Below are 27,669 nucleotides of genomic sequence, written 5' to 3' on the forward strand. Positions count from 1 at the left end.
ATCTATTAAAAATGTCAATAAAAGCCCATTTTTCGACATCAAAAGCTTTTTGGGGAAAGTAATGCGATTTAAAAAAACAAATAAGTGGTAAAAACATAAATCATAAAGTACAGAAATCTATTTACAGATATTTGAAGTGTAACTGAAATACATATATACACACACACACTAGTCAACATTTGAAGTGGATCAAAAAAAAATTCAAAACAGTACAAAGACAAAAATAGATAATTTAATGACAAACTTGATTAAAAGATTTACCATCTCCACCTCGAATGTTGACTAATGTGTGTTTGTGCGCATATATATATATATATATATATATATATATATATATATATATATATATATATATATATGCCCGTAGCCAGCCTATTAAAAGGGGTGGTTCTTTTTTTCTCAAAAAAGTGGACCTGTTTGGACCTGCAAATGTGCTGGATTAGCTTACCACACTTTTTGATGCAACAAAAATACTTCCTACAGTTTTGTGCATATCATACTTTTTTTTTTTGTCAAAAATGTTTACAGATGTGCACTTTAATTTATTTTCATCAGTCATAAAAAACAAATAAACAAACAAAAAAATCTGGGAATCTGTAAAACCTTGTTTCAAATTGAAAGCTGTAGCCTACAGGCAAATAACAAACTGGCCAGCTCATTTCCTCAGTCAGAATTTGTCCATTAAAATAATAAAAGCCTTCTTCTATTGGTTATTTTTTCACAATTTATGAAGACATACTGTAAAAAATGGGACAAATAATGGGCTCATATAGGGGCCAAATTCTAGACTTTGTCAGAAGGGGGTGGTCTATATATATTAGGGGTCCCCCAATCAAGTTTTTGTAGCCTAACTGTGTGTGTGTGTGTGTGTGTGTGTGTGTGTGTGTGTGTGTGTAAATGAAATAACCCAATTGACAATTTTGAAAATAAAACCTGATAAACACCACGACTTTTTTCTCAAGGTTTTCCTAAACATTTGTGGCTGTACCACACTGAAATGCATTCATAATACATTTATAGAAACCTGTTATTACAAAACAGGTCTTTCCATTTAACTTTACAAGAGACGTATGGATTAAAAAAATAATAATAATAACAACAACATGGTGATGGTTGGCCTTTTAAAACATTTATTGTGCTGAAAAACATAGGATAAGACGACAACAACAAGTAACAAACAGTTACAGATGTGTAAAAATGTACAAAATTCTTTTCAAGTTCACTTACACTTATGTCAATAAAAAAAGACAAAAATAAGTACTAAAATAGCCCATTAAATGGATTGGGGAAAAGATAAAAGAAAAAGAAAAGGGAGCCATGTCCGTCCCCTAGCGTTGATGTCCCAATCTGATGTTGGATTCAAGAATTCCCCGCCTCCGACTTGCCTCCATCACTGCTTTCACTCGCCTGCCTCATAACCATCTCCCGGGCAACACATGTCACCTGCCCATTGGTCACACTCACCACCCCTGACCTGCAAAGAACCAATCAGATCAAGGGACTCAGAATACTAGCAAATTGGCATGACTACCATAGTGAAACCTAAAATCTGCAACTGCATCTACATTTAAAACCAGCTCTTGGCACGGCCTTCATGTTACATGCAACCAAAACTGGCTGAAACTCAATCCAGTGACTCACTTCTGCTGAGCCTCCTCCGCAAGAGTTCCCATACCAGGCAGGTTCTGCTTCCCAAAGAAGAAACTGGACCACCAATGGCCTGAATCCTGTTTGGGCAATCCTAAATTAGGAGCAATTAAAACAAGTCAGAACAAAGCACACCAGTTTAATCTTGTAATGGATTAAGTATACGGTGACAAGCACAAATGTAATCACTTCTAAAGGATCTCTAAACAAAGACATGCATACAGTCCAACCCAAGCCCTGTTTGATGACTAAGCAAGTTCATTCTGTGAATTCAATGAGGGGACTTACTCAACTGTTCAAATGATTAAGAGCATTTCAACAGATAAAAGTCGGAGCAGACTGCGCAATTGGTTTAAATGAATGTGTATGAAATGTCTTTGTGATTGCCAAAACTGTTGAAGAGAAGTATTGATTTAAAGAGGATGAAATGTGACGCAACTCACCTGGATGATGTGGAATAACCTCCCCACTATACTCTGAACTGCCACATGAGCTGCTGCTGGATGTAGAGCCGATGCGCCCTGAGAAGAAACGGCAACCATTCAGAGAATGTATGAATTTAAGAGAATAAAAAGCACTCGCTAAAGCAACTTACTTCTGTAGTAATCGTGAGTGGCAACAAGAGAACCACTAGCTGGGATGGCTGCCATTTTACAGACTTGTGTAAATCGTGACTTAGATGGAAACCCTGTGAAGAGAGGAATAAGACATTTGGTCATACATGGCTGAATCTTTAGCAAATCAAAACTGCATAAAAACTATTTAATTGAACCCTGGTGCGGATAAAAAGCCTTATAATGGATTTAAAAGAAGGCATTTAAAATACTCTATCACTCAATCGTGAACCACATCCTTTTGGTTGGGTATTGTTTGTGTAAGGCCTGATCATTACAGTAAGTGTCAACTAAAAGTTTAACCAAACTGACATCGGTGTCACACGAGACAATCATTAAAAAGTGTTTCCCACAGCATGTTTTTTTTTCTGGAGGCTACACGGGAAAGTTAAAGCTCATGGGAATAACAACAGCTGCAGATTAGCCATGCATTTCACAAAACAGCATTTTTTTACCATGAAACATGAACGTAAATCGCATGGTTGCAATTTTACATCAGGATGCTTGACGTTAATGGAGATTAATGCAATTTTCTCGAGTTGTAACGTTACTCTGCTCACACTATCTAACCCAAACAAACAATGACCACACTTCAAAAAATATGAAGTCCAGACCACCGCCTCACCTTCTTTGCCGCTCGTGCCGATGTTATTAAAGCACCCTGCTCGATTCAGTCGGAGGCTCTGGGGAGAAAACGCTAGGCGATGGGGCCCATTTGAAAAGGTTTGGATGGATAAGACCTTCCACGTCCGGAAATATCTACCGCAATGCTGTCTAACGAAAATATCTAGATGGCTGGAATTTATATAGAGAGGTGACGTCGCCCACAAACTGAAGCAAAAAGGGGCGTGGCTTAGCTCATCTATATAAACCCCCTCAGCTCAGAACCGGATAAAACCAGAGAAAACCAGGACGGGAGGGTTGCGCTCTATTTTGAAACAATGACAGGCTGACCAAGATTACACACACTCTGTACATAATACCTCGTGAGATTCTTAATTAATGCACTTAATAAATAAGTACAATAATTCAATAAATTGGTATCGTGGTAGTTTGTCTTGAAAGCTTAACTTGATCTTGCATCACACAGCTCCCTGGTGGTCTAGTGGTTAGGATTCGGCGCTCTCACCGCCGCGGCCCGGGTTCGATTCCCGGTCAGGGAACGTCTGTTTTTTTGTTTCCGTTTCAAATTAATAATTACAATTTGTTACAAAAACTGACTATTATATAGCGATATAAGTGACACTTCATAAGTATTAAATAATAATAATAATTGATGGTAATCATATATATACTGTGTATGTGTATATATATATATATTTTATATATATATATATAATAATTAAAATAAAATATTAAACACATTTCAAAGTCATTATTATATAAAAGTAAACAAAAATAAAACTAAAAGGGACAGTTCACCTCAAAAACTAAATTTACTCTCAAGTGGTTCCAAACCTTTGTGGGTCACTTTTTCTGTTGAACACATAAACCTGTCTGGTCAGAAAAACAAATACTTTTTACAATGGTTAACAGTTTGCAACTTTTTTTATGTTCAGAAAAAGAAACCAAACCGGTTTGGAGCAAGTGAATGGTGAGTAAATGATGACAGAACCTTAAGTTTAGAGTGTACTCCCTTTAAGATAGTAAAACAATGTGGTTTCTTGCCCTGACCTGAATATACAAGTAGCATAACCTCTTTGTCATACCGTATTGAATTTAGGTCAAAGAAAAATTTAACCTAGATTTAAGCTAGAAATATATAATGAAGGTTATAACGAACAATTAAGTATTAAATAATAATCTATAGCAGTCAGGGCACAATAAGTAATATGAATGAATAAATTATACCCAACTAAATTTAAAATTTGCCAAAATATGAAGAAAATCATGCATTTAAAACATCTTTTTTTGCATTTAACCCTTCAACCTTTACGAAAAATCGAGACAAACCAATAGCTATCACGAGTCAACTTTGCCCCAGTGACTCCTAGCTTTAGCATCTCTTCTGTAGGGAGGGAATAAAAGCAATCCTATGCTTGTCAGTTGAAGCGTACTGCCGCCTGCTGGAGGAAATCCGTCATGACAAAAACAACCCAAACAAAGGCAATTTGAACGAATGCTTTATTGATATACAAACGACTGACAAAGTAAATGAAGCGTTACACCACTGTTGTGTTAAACGAAAACGATCTCTATTTTAAAGCTATATGGTGCCTGTTCCCTATAACCTTCCGAAATCACATGAACTAAAAATAACAACAAAAAAGTCCTTTCCCTCTGAATGTCCACCATCTTTTCAACATTCACAGATCAACAGTTGCATCCACCCACTAATTCTATGGCATAACACACGGACTCCGGTAGAAAGCCGTGTGAAATTGGCATCAGTCAATCAAATATTTGTAATCCCTTGTATCCACATGTGGTAAACAGCTATGTATTAAACTGAAACAAGGCCACTCACCGACACCCATAGTAAATGAAATATCAGGATAGAACGAAGGAAAATATTCATGTAAAATAATAGATTACAAATGCTAATAATAGTGAAATAAATCCCAATAACATTCAGGTTAAAAAGTGACTGTGCTACCATACAGACTACACTAGTGTTTATGTCTGTTGGGGGAAAAAATGCCGCTAACAAAAGGAATTCGACTGACTGTGTTACAATTTGGGTTAGTGCACATGAGAACAATTGCATTTTTATTTGTTTACAACTGAACAGTGATCTTTGTGAAGTGATAATTATGTTTGTGAAACATTCTGACAGGAAAAAAAGAGCCTATGGCATTTAATAACAGCATGGCACAAAGCAAAGGCAAGCGATTTCCGTAAAGTAAACAGCATAAATAAAACATTCCCAACAATCTGAAGAAAATAACTGAACGAGGAGCAAGAATGAACAAAGCTAAAGAAAGAAATAATAATAATTCACGTTACATGATTTGTTTTCCAGCAGGAGACCAATAAAGCAATACAGAGTGAAAGTGTAAGGCCGACTGAGAAGGTCAGACATTCACCAGGTGTACAGCAAAGCAGTGCTTCACATTGTACTGAGAGTAAAAAAACAACTCAACTGAATGCTCAGCAGCATAGAAACCTGCAGTTTGTTGTCTTTATTGGTCTATAATCCTCCCCCCTCGGGATTTAAATGTTTCTCCTTGGTGTATTTTTGTACCCCTCTGCCATCTGATGAACGCTGCTTGGCAGTGGTTTAAATATAGTTATCTGTTTTCCTTTATATTCATATATATATTTATATATAGATAAAAGTTATGTAAAAACGTTATGCAAAGCAGTGTAAAATAGTTTCTAATACAAAATGATTCAACATCTTTTGTACAACCTGTGAGGATTTCATGTCACAGATGTCCCCTGTACTGTGTGTGTTTAGTGAGATGAGCAAGCACATGCTTAGCAGGAGGTGGAGGGGTTTCAGAGGAAGGAGGGATGGAGGAACGCAAGGATTTGGAGAACTGAAGTGTGGGTGTAGTCAGGATTCACAAAGAAATGAGATGAGTGTTTGGGTGGAGAGAGGCAGGCTCTCAGAATGGAGCGTTTTCCTGCGCGGGGTCCGCCTCATTCGGAGAGTGGGCACTTTCACCATTGGCTTTACCTCCAACCACCTTATACTGAAAGACAAACAACCAGAACATGGTCAAAAAAACATGGAGGACGCTGCTGAAGGGAATAATAGTCGTAATATTAGTACACATAATCCTAGAGGGACTTTAAGGGAGACATTTACACTAGTGTATTTTTTATTTTAAAATGTTAATGTTGTATTATGGTTATGTTATATATTGTGCTATGTTACCCAAGCATTTTCGACTTGTCTGAACATAGCGTTTTGAAAATGCTAAGGTATTAAAATGCTTAGTTTGGAAATGCAGGGTCATTATTGATGAGGATGAGGTGTGGATCGAAAATGGAGGTGTGGCTATCCACAATTACTCTGATTGGTTTTCTGGATGATTGTGTATTCATTCCTGATTCATCAAGCCACTCTCATATCAACATTTACAGTACACAACTGGTAGATGGCAAGTACAAATGCAGGCAAAATATGCACACGCTCAGTGAGCATGAATGATCAAGTATCATGAGTTATAGGCTGTACTGTGTGGACAGAGACCGTTTTCCTGAAATGTAATAAAAATGGCAATATGGACAATGACAAACGCTATTTTATATAGAAAACAGACTAGTGTAAACATGCCCTATGGGTCCTCTACAATTCATAAGATTTTATAAAGATTTGAAGAAAAATGGAAACCTGTACAATAGGACAAACAAATCCCACGCAAGTCATTGATTACTGGTTTACAAGGTTTTTCAGAATATCTTCTTTTGTGTTCAACAGAGAAAATAATCCCAAAAGGTTTGTGACGTGTAAAAGGTGAGTAAATAATGAAAAAGAAAAAAAAATGAGCAAGGACATTAGACTGACCAAACTGACACTTAAAGCCTCGCTTAGATCTCTCGATCAGTCGGTTTTGAAATTCACTGTGTCAGATTTAGCAGTTTTGTCTTGATAAAATCTTGACAGGATCAAATGTGTTTCCTTTTTAATATTAAGATATTTTTGTGAAATCTAAATGTATATTGCCAGGGGCTGCTTATTAAACACTCTCTTGCCTGAACTTTCCGTGAGTGAGATGAAGAAAATGAAAGCATATCAGCACTGAGGAGAAATCAGATGCTCAAGGCATAATCTTTAAAATAATGACATATTTAAATTAGCAAATATATGACAGAGGTTTGTGATGCAACGTATAGTTGAGTAATGGAGGGGCACAAACAAAAATATAATCTGTAATTTTTCTTGGAAAAATTGTCTTTTAGAAACAAAATTCGTTTGGTATCATTTGTATCTTAATTTTAATGTATTTTGTGTTGGTCAGTTTTCTACTAGATAAACAAAAATAAAGAATAACATCTGAGGTGAGATGCTTCAAAACAAGTCTGCTATATGCTTCAGCGCCAAAGCACTGAAAACGGGTTTGTTAAATAAAATAATAATCTAGCCTAAATAAAATTAAAGTCAAATATTCACAGTTTCAGAGGAGCCTATATTAAACTGTTTTCACTGTTAATGACAAAATCATCCATTGTGCCAATCAGACAAATTAATTAGTGTAATCAAGTATTTGAATATGCAGGACATGCTTTTATAATGTATTCGCAGCACTGAACGTGTTCCCAGATTACCTCGAAAGTACAAACTCGATTTGCCGTTTACAAACCCCCATAACACTCTACGTCAAAGAAACTGTGGCAAGAAATCGTGACAAATTTGTGTGAACTGACCGGGGCCTAAGACATTTATATATATATATATATATAAATGTCTTAGGCCCCGGTCAGTTCACACAAATTTGTCACGATATATATATATGAATTAATTAATTAATGCATGTATGGATGTATGCATGTATGTATGTATGGACGGATGTATGCATGTATAGATGTATGCATGTATGTATCATGTTTCCCACAACTGTTTTCAACACAGATAACAATAATAAACATTTATTTATAATCTAATCATCGTATTAGAGCATCACAATGAATATTGGAAAAATTAAGCTGAAAAATGTGATTTGCAACCAAAGTAATACAAAGAATCTTTTAAAATATGTTTATAATATATTAATATTCATTATTACAGCTTTATACATTGTAATAATGTTTTACAATATCAATACTTTCACTGTGTTGTGTTAAAATAAGTGTAGACTTGAGCACAATAAATAAATAAATAAATAAATAAATAAATAAAAAAAATAAATAAATAAATAGATAAATAACCTTGCCAACTACATGATTTTGGTTTGATTCAATTATTGTGTCAATATTTAAACATATTTAAAGTGTTAAAGACAAATCTCTTTTGAAACACTGAAAAGCATTTATAAAAATAATGAGACATCTGCCAAAAATGAAGCTTACCTTGATGTTTCCAACTTTGTCCTCAAATGACTTGAAGGTTGGAGAGTTCCTGTTTAACAAAACACGTGTTAATCCCAAACGTTCATAAAGACATTACAGTAAATTAGACAAACTGCTAGATAAAAGGATAAAAACACAAGCATGCAAAAAACATTCAATCCAGCAGTTTACAGAGTAAAATAGCAACACAAATTGCTTTAACATTTTAAAGTCCAATGAATCAGAAACATTTAGGTCTGTGGTTCACCGTAGCACTTTACCTCATAGTTGGCATACTTATTGAATGACGAATGGAGTAGTTGCTACTTCGAAGGCATTAAAGGAAGAAAAAGTTGTGTGTGTTAGAAAAGCGAGCAGGACAGTATTTAAGGCAGCTGTGAGTATGCCGAGCTCAGATTTCTGACCTTTACAAACCCCATTTTACACACATAATAAAGTACAGTGTTCATGCATGAGCAGGGATTTGGATGTAAAGTAACATTAAAATCAATATTGTATTCAAATGATAATCAAAGCATTTATTCAAATTAAATAGGCTCGGTATTAAAGCAGAGCTCCATGGTGTACATTAATGACTGGATGACATTAATCAGTCTTACCCAAAGGAGTTAGAGAAAGGAAGAGCTCTGTAGACCAAGCAAAGGCAGCGTTTAAAAAGAAACGGGAATAAAACAAAAATCATGTTGGGATAAAGCATAGCCAATGCAAGCAGGAAAAACATTATCATACAAACAGGTACAGAGGACAGCTGGGAAACTGAAAATCAAAAGTGAAACTAAATTTATACCAAAACAAATTTCTGGAGGTGAACAACATGCTAATGACACAAAGTTGATGAATGAAGGATGAGGTTTACACCCCCTGACAAAAGTCTTGTCGTTTATCCAAGTTTTGAGAACAACAAATAATAACTTGACTTCTAGTTGATCATTTGGTATCAGAAGTGGCTTATATGAAAGGCGAACGCTACTAGATTACGCTTATTTTACCACAATAAAATATGATCATGCCTTGATTTTTAATTAGGACAGTAAGGTCTGACATTGTTTAGATAAAAGTCTTGTCACTTAACAGAAGTAACGCACAGTATAGAATATGGAATATAAAGTCATGGTGCAGTGGAAAAATAATTAATATTGTGTATGACTCCATGAGCTTGGAGGACTGCATTCATACATCTCTGCAATGACTCAAACAACTTATTAATAAAGTCATGTGAAATGGCAAAGAAAGCGTTCTTGCAGACCTCTCAGAGTTCATCAAGATTCTTTGGATTAATCTTCAATACTTCCTCCATCTTATCCCAGATATGCTCAATAATGTTCATGTCTGATGACTGGGCTGGCCAATCCTGGAGCACCTTGACCTTTGCTTTCAGAAACTTTGATGTGGAGGCTGAAGTATGAAGAGTGCTATCCTGCTGAAGAATTTGCCCTCTCCTGTGGTTTGTAATGTAATGGGGAGCACAAATGCCTTGATACCTCAGGCTGTTGATGTTGCCATCCACTCTGCAGATCTCTCACACGCCGCCTTACTGAATGTAACACCAAACCATCATTTTTTTCCTTCACCAAACTTGACTGATTTCTATGAGAATCTTGGGTCCATGCGGGTTCCATGATTGAATGATTCAAGTTATTATTTGTTGCTCTTACAACTTGGATCGACAACAAGACTTTTGTCAAGTAGTGTAGAAGCACAGCAGCAGAAAATTCATGTATTAATGAAATGATTGATCTACTGAATGAAGAGATTAGGATTTCTCTGTCATTAAGACAGATTATTAAATGGTTAATGATTTTGACACCAATACTAACTCTTAACTCCAAAGAATATATAGTTTATGTGTAGAGTATGAAAGGTTATTGGAGCAAATTTCATTGTGGGAGAGTGTCAACACTTATAATTTGACAGTCAACAAACGCAACAGCCTACGAAACTGCTGTTTTTAAAACAAATAGAGGGTGAGGTGTTGACAGAACTTTTATTTGTCCTCCACGTTCTTAGATATTGCTTCGAAGTCAGAAAATAGGCTGAGAAAAAGAGACGAAGTAAGAACAATAAACTACTTAAGATGTTTATTCACACATAGTCAGCACATGTGTGAGGGGATTAAAAAGTACAGCAAACTCACTTTTAAACAAGCATGAAGCCATTTTGATCACTTATAATAGTGTTTTAAAGTCAAACAGCGCAGATATGCATATATTAGCTTATGAGCAGAATATATTGCGAGATTTAAGCTCTCCGGTCACAGAGGACCAATTCGATTAGATTAAATTCAACTTTATTGTCATTACACATGTAGGCAACGAAATGCAGTTTGGGTCGAACCAGGAGTGCAATAGCAGCAACTGCAGGATATACAATTGAAACCAGAAGTTTACATACACTATAAAAAGGCACATAACACTTTTTTTTAATGTCTGATGTTAAATCATACTTAATGTTTACTATTTTAGGACTGTTAGGATTACCAAAATGATTTACATTTGAGTTCATTTTTTTGAGAATTTTTTTATTAACTTCTAGACAGTCAAAAGTTTACATACATTTCCTTAGTATTTTTTAGCTTTGCCTTTAAACTGAATAACTTGGGTCAAATATTTCCGGTATCCTTCCACAAGCTTCTCACAAAAGTTTGCTGGAATTTTGGCCCATTCCTCCTGACAGATCTGGTGTAACTGAGCCAGTTTGTAGGCTGTCTTGCTCGCACAGGCTTTTTCAACTCTGCCCACAAATTTCTATAAGATTGAGATCAGGGCTTTGTGATGGTCACTAAAAAACACTCACTCTGTTGTCCTTAAAGCACACTTGAACTAATTTGACAGTATGCTTAGGGTCATGGTCTGTTTGGAAGATCATTTTGTGGCCAAGTTTTAATTTCCTGGCTGATGTCTTGAGATGTTGCTTCAATATTTTTACATAATGTTCTTTCTTCATGATGCCATCTATTCTGTGGAGTGCACCAGTCCCTCCTGCAGCAAAACAGCCTCACAACATGACGCTGCCACCTCCATACTTCACAGTTGGGATGGTGTTTCTAGGCTTGTAAGCTTCTCTCTTTGTCTTTCAAATGTAACTCTGGTCATTATGGCCAAACATTTTTAATTCCATCAGACCACAGAACATTTCTCCAGAAATTAAAGTACTTTTTGTGATTTTGCAAATTGTAATCTGGCTTTTTTAAGATGCTTTTGGAGTAATGGCTGAATGGCCTTCCAGCTCATGTTGGTACTGACTCGTTTCACTGTGTATAAGGAAACTCTCTTACCAGTTCAGCCAGTGTCTTCACAGCGTCTTTTGCTTTTGTTCTGGGGTTAATACACACAGTTCATACCATAGCACGTTCATCTCTGGGACACAGAATCCTTCTCCTTCCTGAGTGGTATGATGGCTGCTACGCCCCTCGCTGCTGGAATCAGCTTCCAGAAACGATCAGATGTGCTCCAACATTAGGTGCTTTCAAATCAAGACTGAAAACACAGCTGTGCCTTTACTGAATGAGCACTGTGCTACGTTCGACAGATCGCACTATTATGTCTTTTTCTTTTTCATTTATTTATAACCAGTTTTTAACACATTTGAATTAGTTTTATCTGTTTTTAATAATTTTTGTCATTTGTTTTTATTTTCTTATACTTGTCTCTTTTATTCCTGTTCATGTAAAGCACTTTGAACTGCCACTGTGTATGAAATGTGCTATAGAAATAAACTTGCCTTGCCTAAATACAAATCTACAGTTGTGCCTCCAATTAACTCAAATGTTATCAATTAGCCAATCAGAAACTTCCAAAACATTGACACCATCATATTCAGAGGTATAGTAATCTTTTTACAAAATTTATAAAACACTTTCCCAAAAAATATGAGGGGAGTATGAGGGGGGGCTAAAGAGTCAGTGGGGGGGGGGGGGGGGGGGGTTCAACAGGGAAACAGCTCTGGGCAAAATTCAATTATGAACAGGTCATGTTTAATAAAAAAAAACAAAAAGCAATACAGCCCATAGTAAAACTTGCTTTTTCTGCATTCTGTTTGTATTATGGGTGGTAAAGGAAGTTAAATAAAAGTGTGCAAATAATGGTAAGGCATTTGCAGTAAAGTGAACGAGAAGCCAGGAGAACAGGTTCGAGAGAGTTCCGCTTTATGGTCTGAGGAGTAAAAGAGCCGGATGCAGTTAAAGTGGCTCTGACCCCATTAACGCTTACTCATGGCTTCACAGTTATGATGATGAATGACAACAGGATGGGACACGAATGCAAAAGAAAGCAGTGGATCAATAACCACATGAAAAAAGGCAAAGGTTTTGTTCAGACTGTATGCAATGTCAATTTGGTTTTTAATGTCATCGTTCACAGATTGTCCGTGGTTGAAATTAGATTAGATTTTTTTTAAAAGACTTTCAAAATCTGTACATTTAAACTGGACTTTTGCTGCATGTCTGAACAAAGCAAAAGACAGAATAAGTTAAAACAAATGTATGAGATAGAGATCCACTACAGAGCTTTTCAAGCACACTTCAAATAAAAAAAGAACAGCAAAGTTAGATGAAATGTATATAGATATAGAAAAGGATCTACGCGTTAGTCTTAATTCACATTATTGAAATATTGACGAATTAACGAAACATGCAAGTTAAAAATCAGAATTCAAATGTAAGTAATAGTAGAGTCACGGTGTAAATTTGTGACCCGAATAACAGAAGAGGAGAAAGACAGGAAGAATAAGAGTGGGCATTTTGACTTTGCCGTACCTCATGTCACCCAGTTTCCTGCTGATGGCTGTGCCAACGGTGGAGAGGGCAGCCGAGGTCTTCTGTCCAGCCTGAGACAGCGTTTCCTGAGTCTTTTTATACCTGTTAGAGGAAGAGTGCCGAAGGAAGAGGAAGTGGAGGGAAAGAGAGAAGTATAAATAACATTTAATACACATTAATGTCCATGATAAACTTTCACTTCTCACAAGGGAGTCAAAACAATCAAAGGTGACCAAAACCAGTCAGATTCCATTAGATTCATTCAGAAATATTAGTAGTTTCACTGTATAGGAACTGGAAAAAAATAAACTATACTGTTAAAAAGTTTAGGTAGATTAAGACTTTTCTTTAAGCATCTAACAAAATGAATACTTTTATTCAGCAAAGATTAATTAAACTTATTAAAATATGTTGTACTATTGTAAAATTAAATGCTTTTACTAATTCAAATCTTATACTTTTGATCATTTTCTTCAAAGAATCCTGAAAAAAAAATCAGGTTTCCATAAAAATTAAGCAGCACAACTGTTTTAAACCGATATAATAATAATTAGAAATGCTTCTTGAGCACCAAATTATCATATTACAATGATTTCCAAAGGAGCATATGCTATTAAATACTAAAGGAATGATGCTGAAGATTCAGATTTGACATCACAGCAAAAATTAAAATGAAGGGTTCAGATGCAAAAACCTCCAAGTGTCGTCTGAAATTTTCCTCTAAAAGTTTTTCTGAGCCTCCCACATTTATCTTCAGTTATTTCACATTTAAGGCAATGAAAATGGCCTTTTCTTTGCCATAACAGTAAAATTACTGAAGTTACACACAAAAGCCTGAGAAAAATGCAAATTTTAGATGAAAATCTTAAACTCTTCACATACTTAAATAGAAAACAGTTATTCTAATTTGCAATCATATTTTAGAATGTTACCATTTTGTACGGTTTTGCTAATCAAATAAATGCAGCATTGGTCAGCATAAAAGTGATAAAAATCTTAAAGACCCCAAACTTTTAAACAGTTTAAGCACACTACAAATTATACTATTAAAAAAGCAATATATGTTTGTAATAACCAATAATAACCCTGTGATAACCAAAAACCCAGCAACAAAATGTCTGCAACCACAGCAAGCCAACTTAAACCAAACCTTTAACCCTGAACGGCCATAAAGAGACCTTTAAGACATACAAAATGAACATAAAGAATGAATGAACTCACACTTCAGAGCTGGTAATGTCATCCAGAGTGGAAGAAGCTGAAAGATATCTACAAACGAACAGGGTAATGCATTCACATCTGCACTCGAACAACCACAATGTGCTAGAAGCACACACAGCACTTTGAAATGATAATAATTAGTTCTGATGCCTCACAAGCGGAATGCAAGTGCTGGTAAACAAGACAGCTAGCAAAGCAACACAAGTATTACTCAAATCATTCTTAGACACACAAACTCCAGGCGTTTTACTTGGGGAAAAATAATAAGAATGAGTATGTTTGAGCTTTCAAGTCAACTTGAAAGACAAAATGGCGTTACAAACTGCCTTAGCTATTGCGAAAACGATTAGCCTGTTAGCGCAGAGGATATTGCAAAGTAGATCTTGATGTAATGATTCAGCAAGCGCACAAAAAACGGCAGGATGGTTTCAGGAAGCACATGTTGATTTGTGTTGCCGCAGACGTGGCATTTGTTCATCTGAATGTGACATGACTTTCCTTACAAACACAAACATATGCTCTCTCAGTAGACGTCTCTGTCTGGATGTGTATAAAGAGGGAAGTGGGACATCTCTCACACACTCGTGATAGCGTAGCCTGTCTGACAGGTTTAGATGTGCACTGCAACTACATAAGGATTGCCGCTAGAATTCAAATGAATAGAGCAAAACATAGGCTAATCACAAGGCGCAATTTCAGATTATGATGAAGCTGGGTCTATATAGCGTAATGCATCACAATTCATGTAACATGTTGAAGTTTTGCTTTGCAAGCACACATTGTTATTCTTTAGGTGACAGTCTGATCATTTGCTTTAAGTTTAGAGTAGCCTTTCCTCTCTTTTGATGTCAGTTTGATGGATTCAGCCACAGTATTCTTAACTGCTCCCCTCTTACTGTTTGGTACAAAGGAATGTCTTTGTTGGTACAAAGTCTCAGCAACTTCAACTAGGCCTGTCACAATAATCAATATCGACTATGTTGAGCAATACAAGGGCATGACCTCAATCATTTTTAATGATGCTATACATATCGTTCAAGATCGAAAACTTAAACTAAAAACTACTGATGGTTGAAAGAAGGTGTTCAAATGATCAACGCAATCTCACAGCAATTCGTAACTTTTTAATTTAGTGGCTAATCTAGTTTGTACAATTTAGTACAATTTGCTCATCACCCAATGACGGTTGAGTCTAGGGGTGGGGTTGGGTGGCACGCCTCCTTTTTAAAATCATACATTTTGGTATGACTGAACTCGTCAAATTCATACGTGTAGCGGCTTTCGCGTAAATGTTAGAGTCGGTAGGCAAAACAGATGTAAATAAAACGTCTATTTTTCCAATCAACAAGATTCAATCTATATTGCACGCTTCTCTGTAGTACATTACGGTCAAAAACTGTGTGCTTTCTACCAACCTCTTTCTTAATGCAGTGAAGCAACAGTTATATAGTATCGTACTGACACCAAGTGTCCAAATGCCATTATACAATGTATGGCTCCAACAATTCGAATTAGCCACTGAACTGACAAAACGTAAAATACTTACGTTTTCTCGTGAGATCAGGCTGAAATGATCTACCCTTCAAATCTTCCAGAAATGTGATGATTCACAAATAACGTTAAAGCCGCTTTACTTGGACATTTACATGTCGTATTGTCACTTGAAAGAATTTATGCATATTTATATACTGTTGTATAATCAATGAATAAACATAGGCATAAATTGGTTTTAAAATAATAATAATAATCATTTATCACAAAAATTCGAAGACTATATACGGCACACCGCAAAACAAAACAAAAAAAATCAAGACAGGCCTAACTTTAAAATCATTTAAAAAACTATTCATTCAAATGATTTATCTATCTACCTGAGCATTTCATATACAGTTGAAGTCAGAATTATTAGACCCCTTTGAATTTATTTTTTCTTTTTTTAAATATTTCCCAAATGATGCTTAACAGAGCTTGGAAATTTTCACAGTATGTCTGATTATATTTTTTCTTCAGGAGAAAGTCTTATTTGTTTTATTTTGGCTAGAATAAAAGAAGTTTTTAATTTTTTAAAAACCATTTTAAGGTCAAAACTATTAGCCCCTTTAAGCTATATTTTATTCTGATAGTCTACAGAACAAACCATCATTATACAATAACTTGCCTAATTACCCTAACCTGCCTAATTAACCTAGTTAAGCAGTTAAATGTCACTTTAAGCTGCGTAGAAGTGTCATGAAAAATATCTAGTCAAATATTATTTACTGTCATCATGGCAAAGATAAAATAAATCAGTTATTAGAAATGAGTTATTAAAACTATTATGTTTAAAAATGTGTTGAAAAAAATCTTCTCTCCGTTAAACAGAGGGGAAAAAAATAAATAGGGGGGCTAATAATTCTGACTTCAACTGTATAAATCAAGCAAAATTGCTTAAAGGGATATCTCATCAAAAATAAAAGCCTGCTGTTGATTTACTCACCCTCAGGATATCTAAGATGTGGGTGACTTTCCTTTATTAGGGCAATAAAGAAGATTTTTGCTGAATTTCTTTAGTGATTCATGCATGCAAGTCAATGGCTACTTGGAGTCAAAACAAATACAAGCTAGACAACATTAATGCTAGTGAGTCTAGTTTATACTAGGTGTTATGAAGTGAAACGATAGGTACAAGTACAGCCTGTCGTTCAGAACGTCATCATGAATGTGCTCAAGACTGTCTCTTTTTTTTTTTTGGACACTCAAAGTAAAATATTCTAGTGAAGAAGAAAAAAACACCTGCATTTTTGATGGCTTGAGGGTAAGTAAATTAATATCTGTTTTTAATCTTTGGGTGAATCATATAAGCAATTAGCCTAATTTTATTGCAGTGAGATTCAAACTTTTAGGTCAGAAAAAACTCATTTCATTTACATTTTTAAAGAAAATGTATACCATCAAGGCATACTGATAAAAAGGGGCAAGTAATGACATTCATTTTGCTACAGAAATTCTTTTTACACCCCCTCAGAATGACTTCAGGATCATGTGCCACTAAAAACAGAAGTTTGAATGGCTGCTGAAAATTCCGCTTCGCCTTAATGGGAATAAATTACATTATAGAAATATAGTATTTAGAGGACATAGTTGTTTTTATATTCCAATGCTATTTTTCAGAGGAGCTGTTTATCTGTATTTCTGATTAGCATTCTTAGAGTTCTTTCAAAAACATATTTCAAAATCGTACCAATCTCAAACTTTTAAACAGTAGCAGCATATATGGTGAATTAATGTAGCATTTAAAGTCCACATGAACCAGAAGTTGCTGAAACTTTTATTCCAGTGTGTTGATGTACCTCCAGCTGAAATAGAATACTGAGTAGGGGTGCAGCTTTCTTTTGCACGCCCTTCTCTCATAGCAAACTAATGGTAAGAGTACCCCTTTTGTAATTTGTAATTAAGGAAACATACTGGCTCATTTATTAATGATAATATACAACAGGATGTTTCTGTTACTTTTAAAGAAATTATTTGTGGTTATTATGAATTTGTCTCTAAAGATCTGCATGTTTTCTTATAAATTAAATTTATTTTCTTTGTATATTCCATATCTACAAATGCAAATTTACTAATACCAAACCATATTTGCCTGTTTTTTTTTTTTGCAAGAATTTTGTCATTATTTAAATTTAATTTCATTATTTGAAAATAAGAAAGCAAACAGAACTATTACATTTTGTAATGACTTTAATTTATATACTGCAATTGAGTCTTAAATGTCTTACCCTCATGTTTATAGCATGTTCTTTATTATTATTTCTTCTTTCACCCTCTCTTGTATCCTTTTTCAATGACAATGTAATTCATACTTAAGGTTATTGATATACAGTTGCTATGGAAGCCCTCACGTTGATATCAACAGAAGAATCACCACTCCAAATGTGGAAGCAAACAGTCAGACTTTGATTGAAGATTACCAAAACAAACTTTTTTTCAGTGGATTAATTATTAAATTTAAAAAGAAAAGTTAGATAATTAAAGAAATTCAATGGAAAAAACTAACATTTATGTTCAGGATGAAAACAGATATTTTCATATATATGGAATATAAAGACATCCCCATTTAAGTGATTTGTAATTGAAAGAGATATAGCAATCGTTTGGCTTTTTTTTTAGCTTATTTTACATGCAAGTTTATGTGGTGTATATATGGGTAATTATGTATGTGCATATTGATATACGTGTATGTATGTAATGATATATGTTAACATGTTTTTTTCTGTTAAATTATTGTTTTGTAAAAAAATAACCTAAATAAAAAAGTGGCAAAAAAATGTTAGCTAGTAAAATCAACATTGTCAAGTATATTTTTTCACGCGAACTATGTATTTACATTAAAAAAAATTGTGAAACTTTATATAGAAACAAATAATTTCAATAGGCAAAGATCAGTGGCTGATAATTCACACTTGTTAAACAAATGCAACATAACATTTAAAGAAGCACACTGCTGTAAGATCCTGAAAGTTTCAGACACAAAGTAGTAGTCAACTATTTGCATGGGTGGACAAAATAATGTACTAAAACAGAACAGTGAAAAACATGCGAGACATGACTCAACGTTGCAAACACCCACTTCAACAAGTGAAAAAATACCACTAGCTCTTACCATTTGTCCCCCAAGATGCTATTTTCTCCTATAACAGTCTTTGTTTTTTAATACTGTGAAGGTTTTCAGTCAGTCTTCAGATATTTGACAAGTTTGAGTCAAAGCTACAGGAGACCACATCATAACCTCTACAAAAACCTGTTCATTTTTTTTTTATGAGAGGCAAGCTTTGGTTATTTGTGTTAGACTGTACCTGTAATGGACGGTCCATTTAACACATCAAGGGCTGAGCATGTGAATACCTGAATCTTTGACATACTGTCTGCATTCACTCTTTTTTTGATTACCAGAAGCAGAAAACACTGAAAGAATCAGCTATGTTTCCCACTGTTTATAGTGAGATGTCAAGGGTGGAGCTCTGGATTCGGGTGTTCATGTGCTCTGGGTTTATTGACGGGTTACAGACAGGTGAGAGAAATTCATGCATTTACTGCAAATACACTCTGTGTAAATATGTGCTGACACAGTCAAAGACTTACATGTCACACCCTGTAACCTTCTCATTCCACTGGCCCAGCTTTTCTGACATTGTCACATAGCTAAAACACACAAATGCAGTTATGTGCTAAACAGCACATCACTAAAGCAGAAGGAGAGGGGTTACGGATTCTCTTTTATTGTCCTACTGTGACATTTTCTGACATTGGTTTTGAAGACTGACACATTGGCCAGGCAAATTATTCTGTTGATTTCTGGCCAAACTGAGTTACCGTTTAACATTTATATTATCTTTAAATTATGACTATGATTTTATGTTGCATGTCAAATTTGAATTTATTGCAATTTACAAAAAGTATAAATATATAAATAAAAAAATTTAAGTATAAGTTTTAAGTATTAAGTATAAACAATAAAGCTGACTGACCTACATATACACCACCAATCCCTTTAATCCCTTACAAACCTTTATGTGTTTCCTTTATCTGTTTATGACAAAATAAGATATTTTGAAAAATGTTAGACTCCAGTAAACATTAACTTCCATAGTAGGAAAAACAAATAGTGTGGAAGTCAATGGTTACGGGTTATTTTTCAAAAAACATATTTTGTGTTCAACAGAAAAAAGAAACTTTGGGACAAGTGAAGGTAGATATATGATGGCAGCATTTTCAGTTCTGAGTGAACTATGCTTTAAAGTGTTACTGCAGCAAGATTTTGAGGTTTTCTTTTTAAAACGTAGATTTACGGCATTATATCACGCCATTATATTACCACTGTAATCTTCTAAATGACAATTCTGAAAACCAGTTAACATTACTGCAATGGAGTATTTAATGAAATAACTAAGAAAGAGAAGGTTAATGTGACGTATTTCTTTTTTCCTGACTGCTGTCATCATTTGCTTAAATTATTTTTGCTCTTTTAGGGTGCTTTCACACCTGTAGATCCATGGTTTTGTTCCGAAACGGGGATTACAATTGTTACGATGTTTATTTTTGTTCTTGGTGCGGTTCACTTTCACACTGAAAGTTTCTAAATGGACCAAAATTGTTAAAACAAATCACGTGTGAGTAAACTCTCCTCACATCGGTCAGAGTTCCACGGTTTATTTTTCAGAGTCCAGCTCAGCTGTCATGCGTCCTTATTTTATTAAGACATTATAAGCAAAAAGCTGTGCTATAATTTTTAATGGTGACACCCACAGACATTGTCACCCAATATAAATCAATGGTAAGACTTTCTTATACATTATGCATTACAGGCTTTACATTATAGAGGGACTGTAGTTTGGTCAGCTCTTGTTAATAGTTCAGCATGCTTTCACTTTTGTATTTGACATGAAACGCACATATACCAGTAGGAATGATGACATCCCGCCCTATTCATCATTCTCTCTTCATAAAGCTGTATATATGGCTATTGCATATCCATAATATACTGTGAAATAGCCTGGTTTGTTAGTTCATTCGATCGTTTCGCTTTCTCAATAAAATCCATCTACTTCAGAGTTATTTTCAATCGAGCCGAGACCACCTCATTCTCAGACCGATTGTTTTGGTGTGGGTCGGATCACGATTGCTGGTTTCACATATGCCAAACGAACCACGTTAACAAGAGAAATGCGCCAGGTTCAGAAACAAAAGTCTAGGTGTGAATGCACCCTTGGAAAGTATTAGAAAGGCTATCTATCTAGGATATTCATTTTGCTGCCCAAGTTAAAATCATATTGGCTGTAAATACCCATTTACCTATATGTACCTACAACTTACACACTACGGACCCTGAGATATTATAATCTATTGTCAAAAAAACTGTCCAGCTTCTGTCCCTAAAAAATGGGGTGGAGGGTTAACATAAGTCAAAAACTAGTTCAAACATGCATCTATATTGGTTAGCAGTAACTACATAAAAACAACATAAAACTGAAGCTACCTAAAATAAGTTTAATGCTAAACCTGAGGCTATTAAGGACCCAGAGTACTGTCCTGAATCATACCCTACAAAACACTACACAAGCACTTCAACACACACGATCTAAAATAGCAAACATCTTTTGTTTCTGTCTAAAACCCCAAGAGTTATCAATGGCCATGTGCTCCAGCTTAAACACAAATGGCAGTCATTCATGTCGGAGACGACTATAGTCCTCCCACAGAGCCCTTGGACTAGCATTGTTCAACTGACAAAACAATTACACTGAAGGACTTTCAGTTAACGCCACAAATGCCCAATAATATACACAGAGTTCATACCAGCCACAAAGCACTGCGTGACTCTCTCTAGTTTACTCATGGGATGTTTTCCCCTTATGCAATCTTTTAGCTTGAGTTTAATTATTTGAACTTGTGTGGTAGATTAAATTGAGGCGAAGTTCTCTGTAAATGCCTCATATTCCACATCATTTGCTCTGAAAATTGGTCTCTATTAGGGTGTTTGCATTGACTTTGCATGTAATTTACTGGTGCGAATATTAAATTCCACGTTTGGTGTAAACTCATGCTTTCAAGAGGTAATGTGCACCACACCTGCGACTCTCAATTTTTAGGCTGATTTCCAGCAGAATAAAGCGAGAGGGATGTCTGTGAGCTGGAGGAGAGCATATTGCAGGTGGATTAGTCAGAGAGGCTTTGGTTTTGCAATGAATTCCTCCACTTATGGCAGCAGCAACAGGAGCTGCCATCATACAGAGTCATTACCCATTTGCCATATCAACAAACCCATTTTATTTCAAATTTTGTCTGGGATTATGTCCGATTACTTATTTCTGAAGGGTCATCAACAAACCACCTTTGTTTAAAATTTCGTCTAAAATTACATCAAATCAATGTCACTTCTTCAGGGTCTCGCAGGCATTGAGGGTTCAACTCTGCATCTGGCAACCCAAAAGTCTGTACCTGTTGCCTCCTGGGTTTGAGTAAGCAGGACATGAGTAAGGAAGGTATACATACGCATTTGAGGTCTGGACGTCTTGCCAACTTTTAGTGATGTTCTGTTTAAACTCAGTCAGGGGGCTGAGGCCAAGTTTGCGCTTCAGCTCCGATGCGTGGCGCTCTTTAGCTGACAACACTTGCCGCAAGGTGTTGATCTCCTCCTCTACCTGCCATAGGAATGTCACAGATTTTTTTAGAGGCAAGAAAGTCAACAAAAAAAATATGTGAATTCTGAATAAATGAAAATTCAGCCCTGATTTGAAGACCTATTCAGAGAAGACCTTCAGCCTCATGGAGGGTGCAGGTGTTTACCTTAGTGAGCTCCAGTCTGAGTTCCTCTGCCTCTTCTTCTGTCAGGCCTGGAGGGAGAGTCCCAGGACTCACAGCCGCTGCGCCTCTCTCTTCTGGCATTTCTGAGATTGAGTCCGAGCCCAGGCCTTTGTGTGGCGAGTTCAGATTAATGTCTGTAAGAAAATGAGGATGTGTTGAGTAATATAAATTAGGGTTGACACGACACCATAAGCCACAATACTATACCAGCTGAAGTATCACAATACCAATTAGTATCACGATACTGTTTTAAACCTAAATCTACGAAATAAAGCAAATTGTCACAAATACTATAATACTTATAATTAAATTATGAATATATCACTTTTGTTTAACAGTTTGTGTTTGGCCTGTGGAAAAATATCGTCTTTTGACGCACATCACTTCACCTCAAATCTTCTTTGTTTTTTCGTTTATTTTGTAGTTAACTGACCAACAAAATATGAAGTGAAAAATTATTGTTTTCTTAGTGTTTCCTGTTGCTATTTTTGGGTTTTCTCATCTATATTTTTTCAGTCTTCAGGCAAGAATCCAACGTAATTCCAAATTTATTTTTAAGAGATTGTTGTGGTGTTGTAGCTAAATCATATATCATATTCACAGGAAAAGAAATGAACTGATTCATATGTGTGTTTGAAGCATCAGAAAACAAGGCACAAATTCTACACAGTTTTGCAGCCTTAATGCAGGCTATTAAAACAAAATTGATTAAGAGTTCTATTGATTATTTGCCGGCACAAATGTGTGAGCATTTTAGTGACTTTTTCAAATGCAACATTAAGTATTGTAGAATCGATAATGACAATAATACCATTTAAAATTTACAGAGGCACCACCAGTATTTTGGTGTCATAGTATTGTGGTGCTGCCGAAGTAAAACCGAAGTATTTTTCAGATTTTTCAGACTTAATCAAGTAATTTTTACAATTTTTTTAATCACTGTTTTGAATTGATTTATATATAAAAAGGAAAAGCAGCACAGTGAAATGGAGAAAAACAAAAGAGTAAAGAACTAATTTATATTTAATATTTCATATCATTATATAATAATGTATTTCTGTATCATGATACAGATATAATAATTAATATACTAGCCAACTTCTGATGTTATACTTTAGTTACTTTGAATTTGAGTTGACATCTAAGCAGTCTACATTTCTTCTAAGAAATACTTAACATTGCCCTGTTTTAGTTGATTTTTAAACATATAAAATATAAGTCTGTACAGAATTGATTTTTAATCCCCATTTAAAATAAATGTAACAGGTGATTTAAAAAAATTAAATAGAAATGTAAATGTTATAAAATGTACATTTTAAAACTATTAAGACAAATGGTAAAAGATCAAATTTAAAAGCTTTTCTTATTAACAAGCCCTATATCTTCATATTGAGTATGTACAGAAAACAACTTATGCTGTATATTTGAAAATAATGATTTATGTAGTCTGTTTTATGGATGTTGCTGCTAGTATTGCAGAAATTGCATGTGCATTTACTTTAAGCACTCCAAATTCACTCCGAGCAGACATTTAAACATAGTAGTCTTTATTTTCTGGGAAAAAAGAACCTAAAATAACCATGACCCATCCCTCACTGCACTGATTTTTGACCAATCAAATGCTCTCAAAAAAACAAAAGAATGTCCCACCCCTAATAGCACCAGCAACAGCCAACTAGGGCTGCACGATATTGGAAAAAAGAATTTTTAATTATTTAATTTTTAATCATTTTTAAAGCCAACCATGCAGTAAATTAGAAAAGGTTTTGTTTAAAGGCTATTTCTATAATATATATATATATATTTTTTTTTTTCTTTTAATTTTTTTTTTTCTTTTAATTCTTTTAATTTGTAGTGCCAAAACTTCTTTTTCACAAGTAGGTCACCACTGAGAGAAAAAAAACTTGTTTCATTCATTAATGTCTCCAGTAATTCTATATTTGTTTTTTCAACCTGTCACCTGTTTTTTAAAACAGATCTAAATTACAAAGCAAAAACTTAAACAACAGATGAAGAAAGTTAGTCATTTCACTGCAGTAAAATTGAAAATGCAATTACACCATGTTATGAATTAATGCATTGGATCCAAGATGGAGCTTCCCTGCTGGCGACATGCTGTATTTATGAGAAGCCATAGATATATACATTAGATGTTGCCTACCCTGTTGTTGTCTATTGGAAGGAATGCGTCAACAGAGTCATTTTAGTACAGGGTAGTGCTCCTTTGAAATTAATGCAGGACCAAGAGGCAGTGGAGGACTGTGGCTACCCAGAGCCAGAGATATATACACATACATCTATGATCGGGAGTTTCCCCAGCGGTCAGTATGCAGGTATTTATTTAGATTACGAAAATTATCATTTTACATCACTTTTCTACATCAATAGATCAGTGACCGCACGCGATTCGTTTGTGAATAAATCTTATGAATGACTCGTTCACTTAGTCAACAATAATACAAGCTTCTAGCACCGCAGTGACTTGTTGTCAAATTTGATTTACATTGTTTGCTGGGTATTTCGTGCAAGTTGATAAGTGACTGTATTATCATCAATAACGTTACTTGTTTAGCACAAAAGTTCATAACATACAAAAACATAAAAGACCAAATCTTACCTATGAAATGTTCTGCCTTTGTGCTTTGTTTGCTCTTTACTACACCTGTACACAGCACTAAAGTCCAGCATCTTCAGATTAGCTTTGGTCTTGACAAGCGAGACTGTATGACATTTGTCCAGGGAGCCCTGTACAAATGTGATGGTGGTATTGATGCATACTCAGGGTCCGTATGCGATATCTAGTGTATATATGTATGATGAGAACCCAAGTAAATAACTTAATGAGAGTGGCAGGAAAATTATGGGATTGAGACACTTGGTTTTGCTACAAGACATCATTGAGTTGTGCATAATTCAACAAGCTGGCAAGATTTTATCTGACTCTTTGCGCTTGTTGTTTTTGGAGTATGAGCTGATGAATTCTGGCAGAAGATATAAGGTTCCACTATGCAAGTATAATAGATATAAACATTCTTTTGTTCCTAATTAAACTGAACAATGAGCAAGTAGGGTAGGACTAAGATAACATTGTTTGGCATGACAGAGGGCAGTGGGTGCACATTGCATTTTTAAATTAATGTTTTAATGGAACTTAATTTATATTATAAGGTATTTTAGGATTCATTTTTAATGTGTATGGTATATGTTGTCTTGTGTGTGTCTATGTACAGCAGAACTTTTTTTCTAAAACAAATATCTCCTAAAGGAGACAATAAATTTTACCTTGACCTTAATTAAAAACAATATACAATTCATATATTTATTGGCTCTACTTTTCCATCCATTCAACACACGTGTACACAGTTCAAAGGTTTCGCAGATCAAACCGTGCTCAATTTAGGTCAGTCTGTGAGGGGGTGTCACTTGTGTCTGAGTTATATTAATGAGACGTGTCATCAGGCCCTCGATGACCCTAAACTGCTCATTTAAATAGCATCACATAACCTGACCACAGACAAAAAGACAAGTCATGTCTCAACTCGTGAGTTCAAGTTGAAACCCCAAATCTAAATACGTGAAAATGCTCACGTCGCAAAGCGCACGAGCAATAGGCAGGATATAGTTTCACCATTTCAAGTATGATTCCGTTACAAATCAAATCAATGTAACGTTAACAAAACAAATCTGCACTCAGCTGTCCCGTGTTGTTGTTGTGCATTAGTAACCCGATCGCCTGCCCTGCCCTTATCTCCCCTTCTCCAGCGCACATTCACGCGCTGGGATCCAGAGATAAGGCTTCAGTTACTTGACATTACGCGACAAACGCAACAACTGTTGTGACCGCGCACGACTGCTTTGTTTTTGTTTACCTTGATTGGCGGTGTCCATGTCGTCGAGTTTAGCTCTTCAAAATGCTGTCTTGACGGTTAAGGAATTGAGAGGACTGTGCAAAAACCTGGTGGCGTGTCTTCCCTCCTCTATCAAAACATCCAGAAGCGCCTGACAAGCCCACAGCAGAACCCGAGCGATCAGCCAGCTCAGCTTGAAGAGCTGCCCAAGTGCGCTGTTCTTCCGGCGCTGTCAGATGACGTTGGATGCGACCCTGCCATCAAGTTATATATAAATGATATATACCCTTCTAATAGGTTTTTACACTTGAAATGTAATTTAGAAAATTCACCTGGTCATTTATACATATTTTTTTACTTGCAGCTCCGTTCAATCACTTTGGAAAAAAGTACAAGACTGGTTGATGATAAAGAATGTGGATGCTGAAGGGTTGACTTTAACATTACATGTACTATATGGATTTTCTAAAGATTGCGCTGTTTTGCACGATTTGATAAATATGATCATTGTATTAGCCAAATATTTTATTCATAGATGCAGATATTTCAAAACACCTCCATTACTCACTGTGTTCATAAAAGAAGTTCAAATCTTTTCGGATGCCCAGGCTAAAATAAAAAACAAAAATTGCCTTAAAAATGTTTAATTTAGTTGTATCGTTTTACTTGCCATAGCCGTTGTCTGTTTTATATTCATTTCTTTTTCATGTTTTCTTTTCACTTTTCATTTTGTTTTATTTTGAATATTTTTTGTAACTTACTTTTTTTTTTGTATATTATTTTGTGTTGAGCCTTCCATGTGTGATACACAATTGGTAAAGTTGAATGCCATTTTGTTGTATTTGGATTTTGTATTTCCAATAAAAAAAAAATCAAGTTATATATAATAATTTGAAATTATATGATGTCATGTATGCTTTAGTACAAGATGGAATTGATTCAAAAAGTACAACCTATTTTCTTTTACAACTAATAATATTACTTGGAAAATACCATATTTGTGTCAAGAAATGGGCCAAAACTAAGCCAAATTTTGAACATTTTATAAAGGAGATTAAACAATATAGAAAAGCTAAAAAAAAAAACAAACAAACACATGAAGCATTATGTAAATTTAATTTGATTGAATAAATCTCTTTTTTTTTACGCCTGGCATCAGTTTATACTTTGTATAACTAAGATAATTTCTCTCATTTTATTTTATTTATTTTTATTTTGTTCATAAATGTTGTGAGATGTATTCTCTTGTACTAAGTTTATACATATTTACAATAATAAAATAAAA

At 35.0% G+C, this 27,669-nt stretch overlaps 2 protein-coding genes and 1 non-coding gene across 11 annotated transcripts; 1 reads left to right on the plus strand and 2 right to left on the minus strand.

The window, feature by feature from the left end:
- Nucleotides 1-1,107: 1,107 nt before the first annotated feature.
- ppdpfb (pancreatic progenitor cell differentiation and proliferation factor b) lies at nt 1,108-3,047 on the minus strand. The gene is made up of 5 exons (XM_056449147.1): nt 2,887-3,047; nt 2,243-2,335; nt 2,091-2,168; nt 1,642-1,741; nt 1,108-1,474 (listed from the first exon to the last, which is right to left on the minus strand). Exons 2-5 carry the CDS (start codon nt 2,295-2,297, stop codon nt 1,360-1,362), a joined length of 348 nt encoding a protein of 115 aa, XP_056305122.1. The 5' UTR covers nt 2,298-2,335; nt 2,887-3,047; the 3' UTR covers nt 1,108-1,359.
- A 305-nt stretch (nt 3,048-3,352) lies between these two features.
- trnae-cuc (transfer RNA glutamic acid (anticodon CUC)) lies at nt 3,353-3,424 on the plus strand. The gene has a single exon. It is a non-coding gene; the product is annotated as a tRNA-Glu (tRNA).
- A 947-nt stretch (nt 3,425-4,371) lies between these two features.
- Nucleotides 4,372-26,604, minus strand: tpd52l2b (tpd52 like 2b). 9 transcript variants are annotated; one of them, XM_056448656.1, is made up of 10 exons: nt 26,406-26,604; nt 22,519-22,670; nt 22,225-22,373; nt 19,315-19,374; nt 14,194-14,241; nt 12,973-13,074; nt 8,819-8,845; nt 8,480-8,521; nt 8,220-8,268; nt 4,372-5,899 (listed from the first exon to the last, which is right to left on the minus strand). In XM_056448656.1, the coding sequence occupies exons 1-10, from the start codon at nt 26,422-26,424 to the stop codon at nt 5,813-5,815; spliced, it is 735 nt and encodes a 244-aa protein (XP_056304631.1). In that variant the 5' UTR covers nt 26,425-26,604; the 3' UTR covers nt 4,372-5,812. The 9 variants fall into 9 exon arrangements, with proteins under 9 accessions (XP_056304631.1, XP_056304630.1, XP_056304633.1 ...); XM_056448655.1 differs by having other exon boundaries at nt 8,480-8,524; XM_056448658.1 differs by lacking the exon at nt 19,315-19,374.
- Nucleotides 26,605-27,669: the final 1,065 nt, after the last annotated feature.

The sequence above is a fragment of the Danio aesculapii genome, chromosome 23, assembly GCF_903798145.1.
Source record: "Danio aesculapii chromosome 23, fDanAes4.1, whole genome shotgun sequence".
Taxonomy (NCBI): Eukaryota; Metazoa; Chordata; class Actinopteri; order Cypriniformes; family Danionidae; genus Danio; species Danio aesculapii.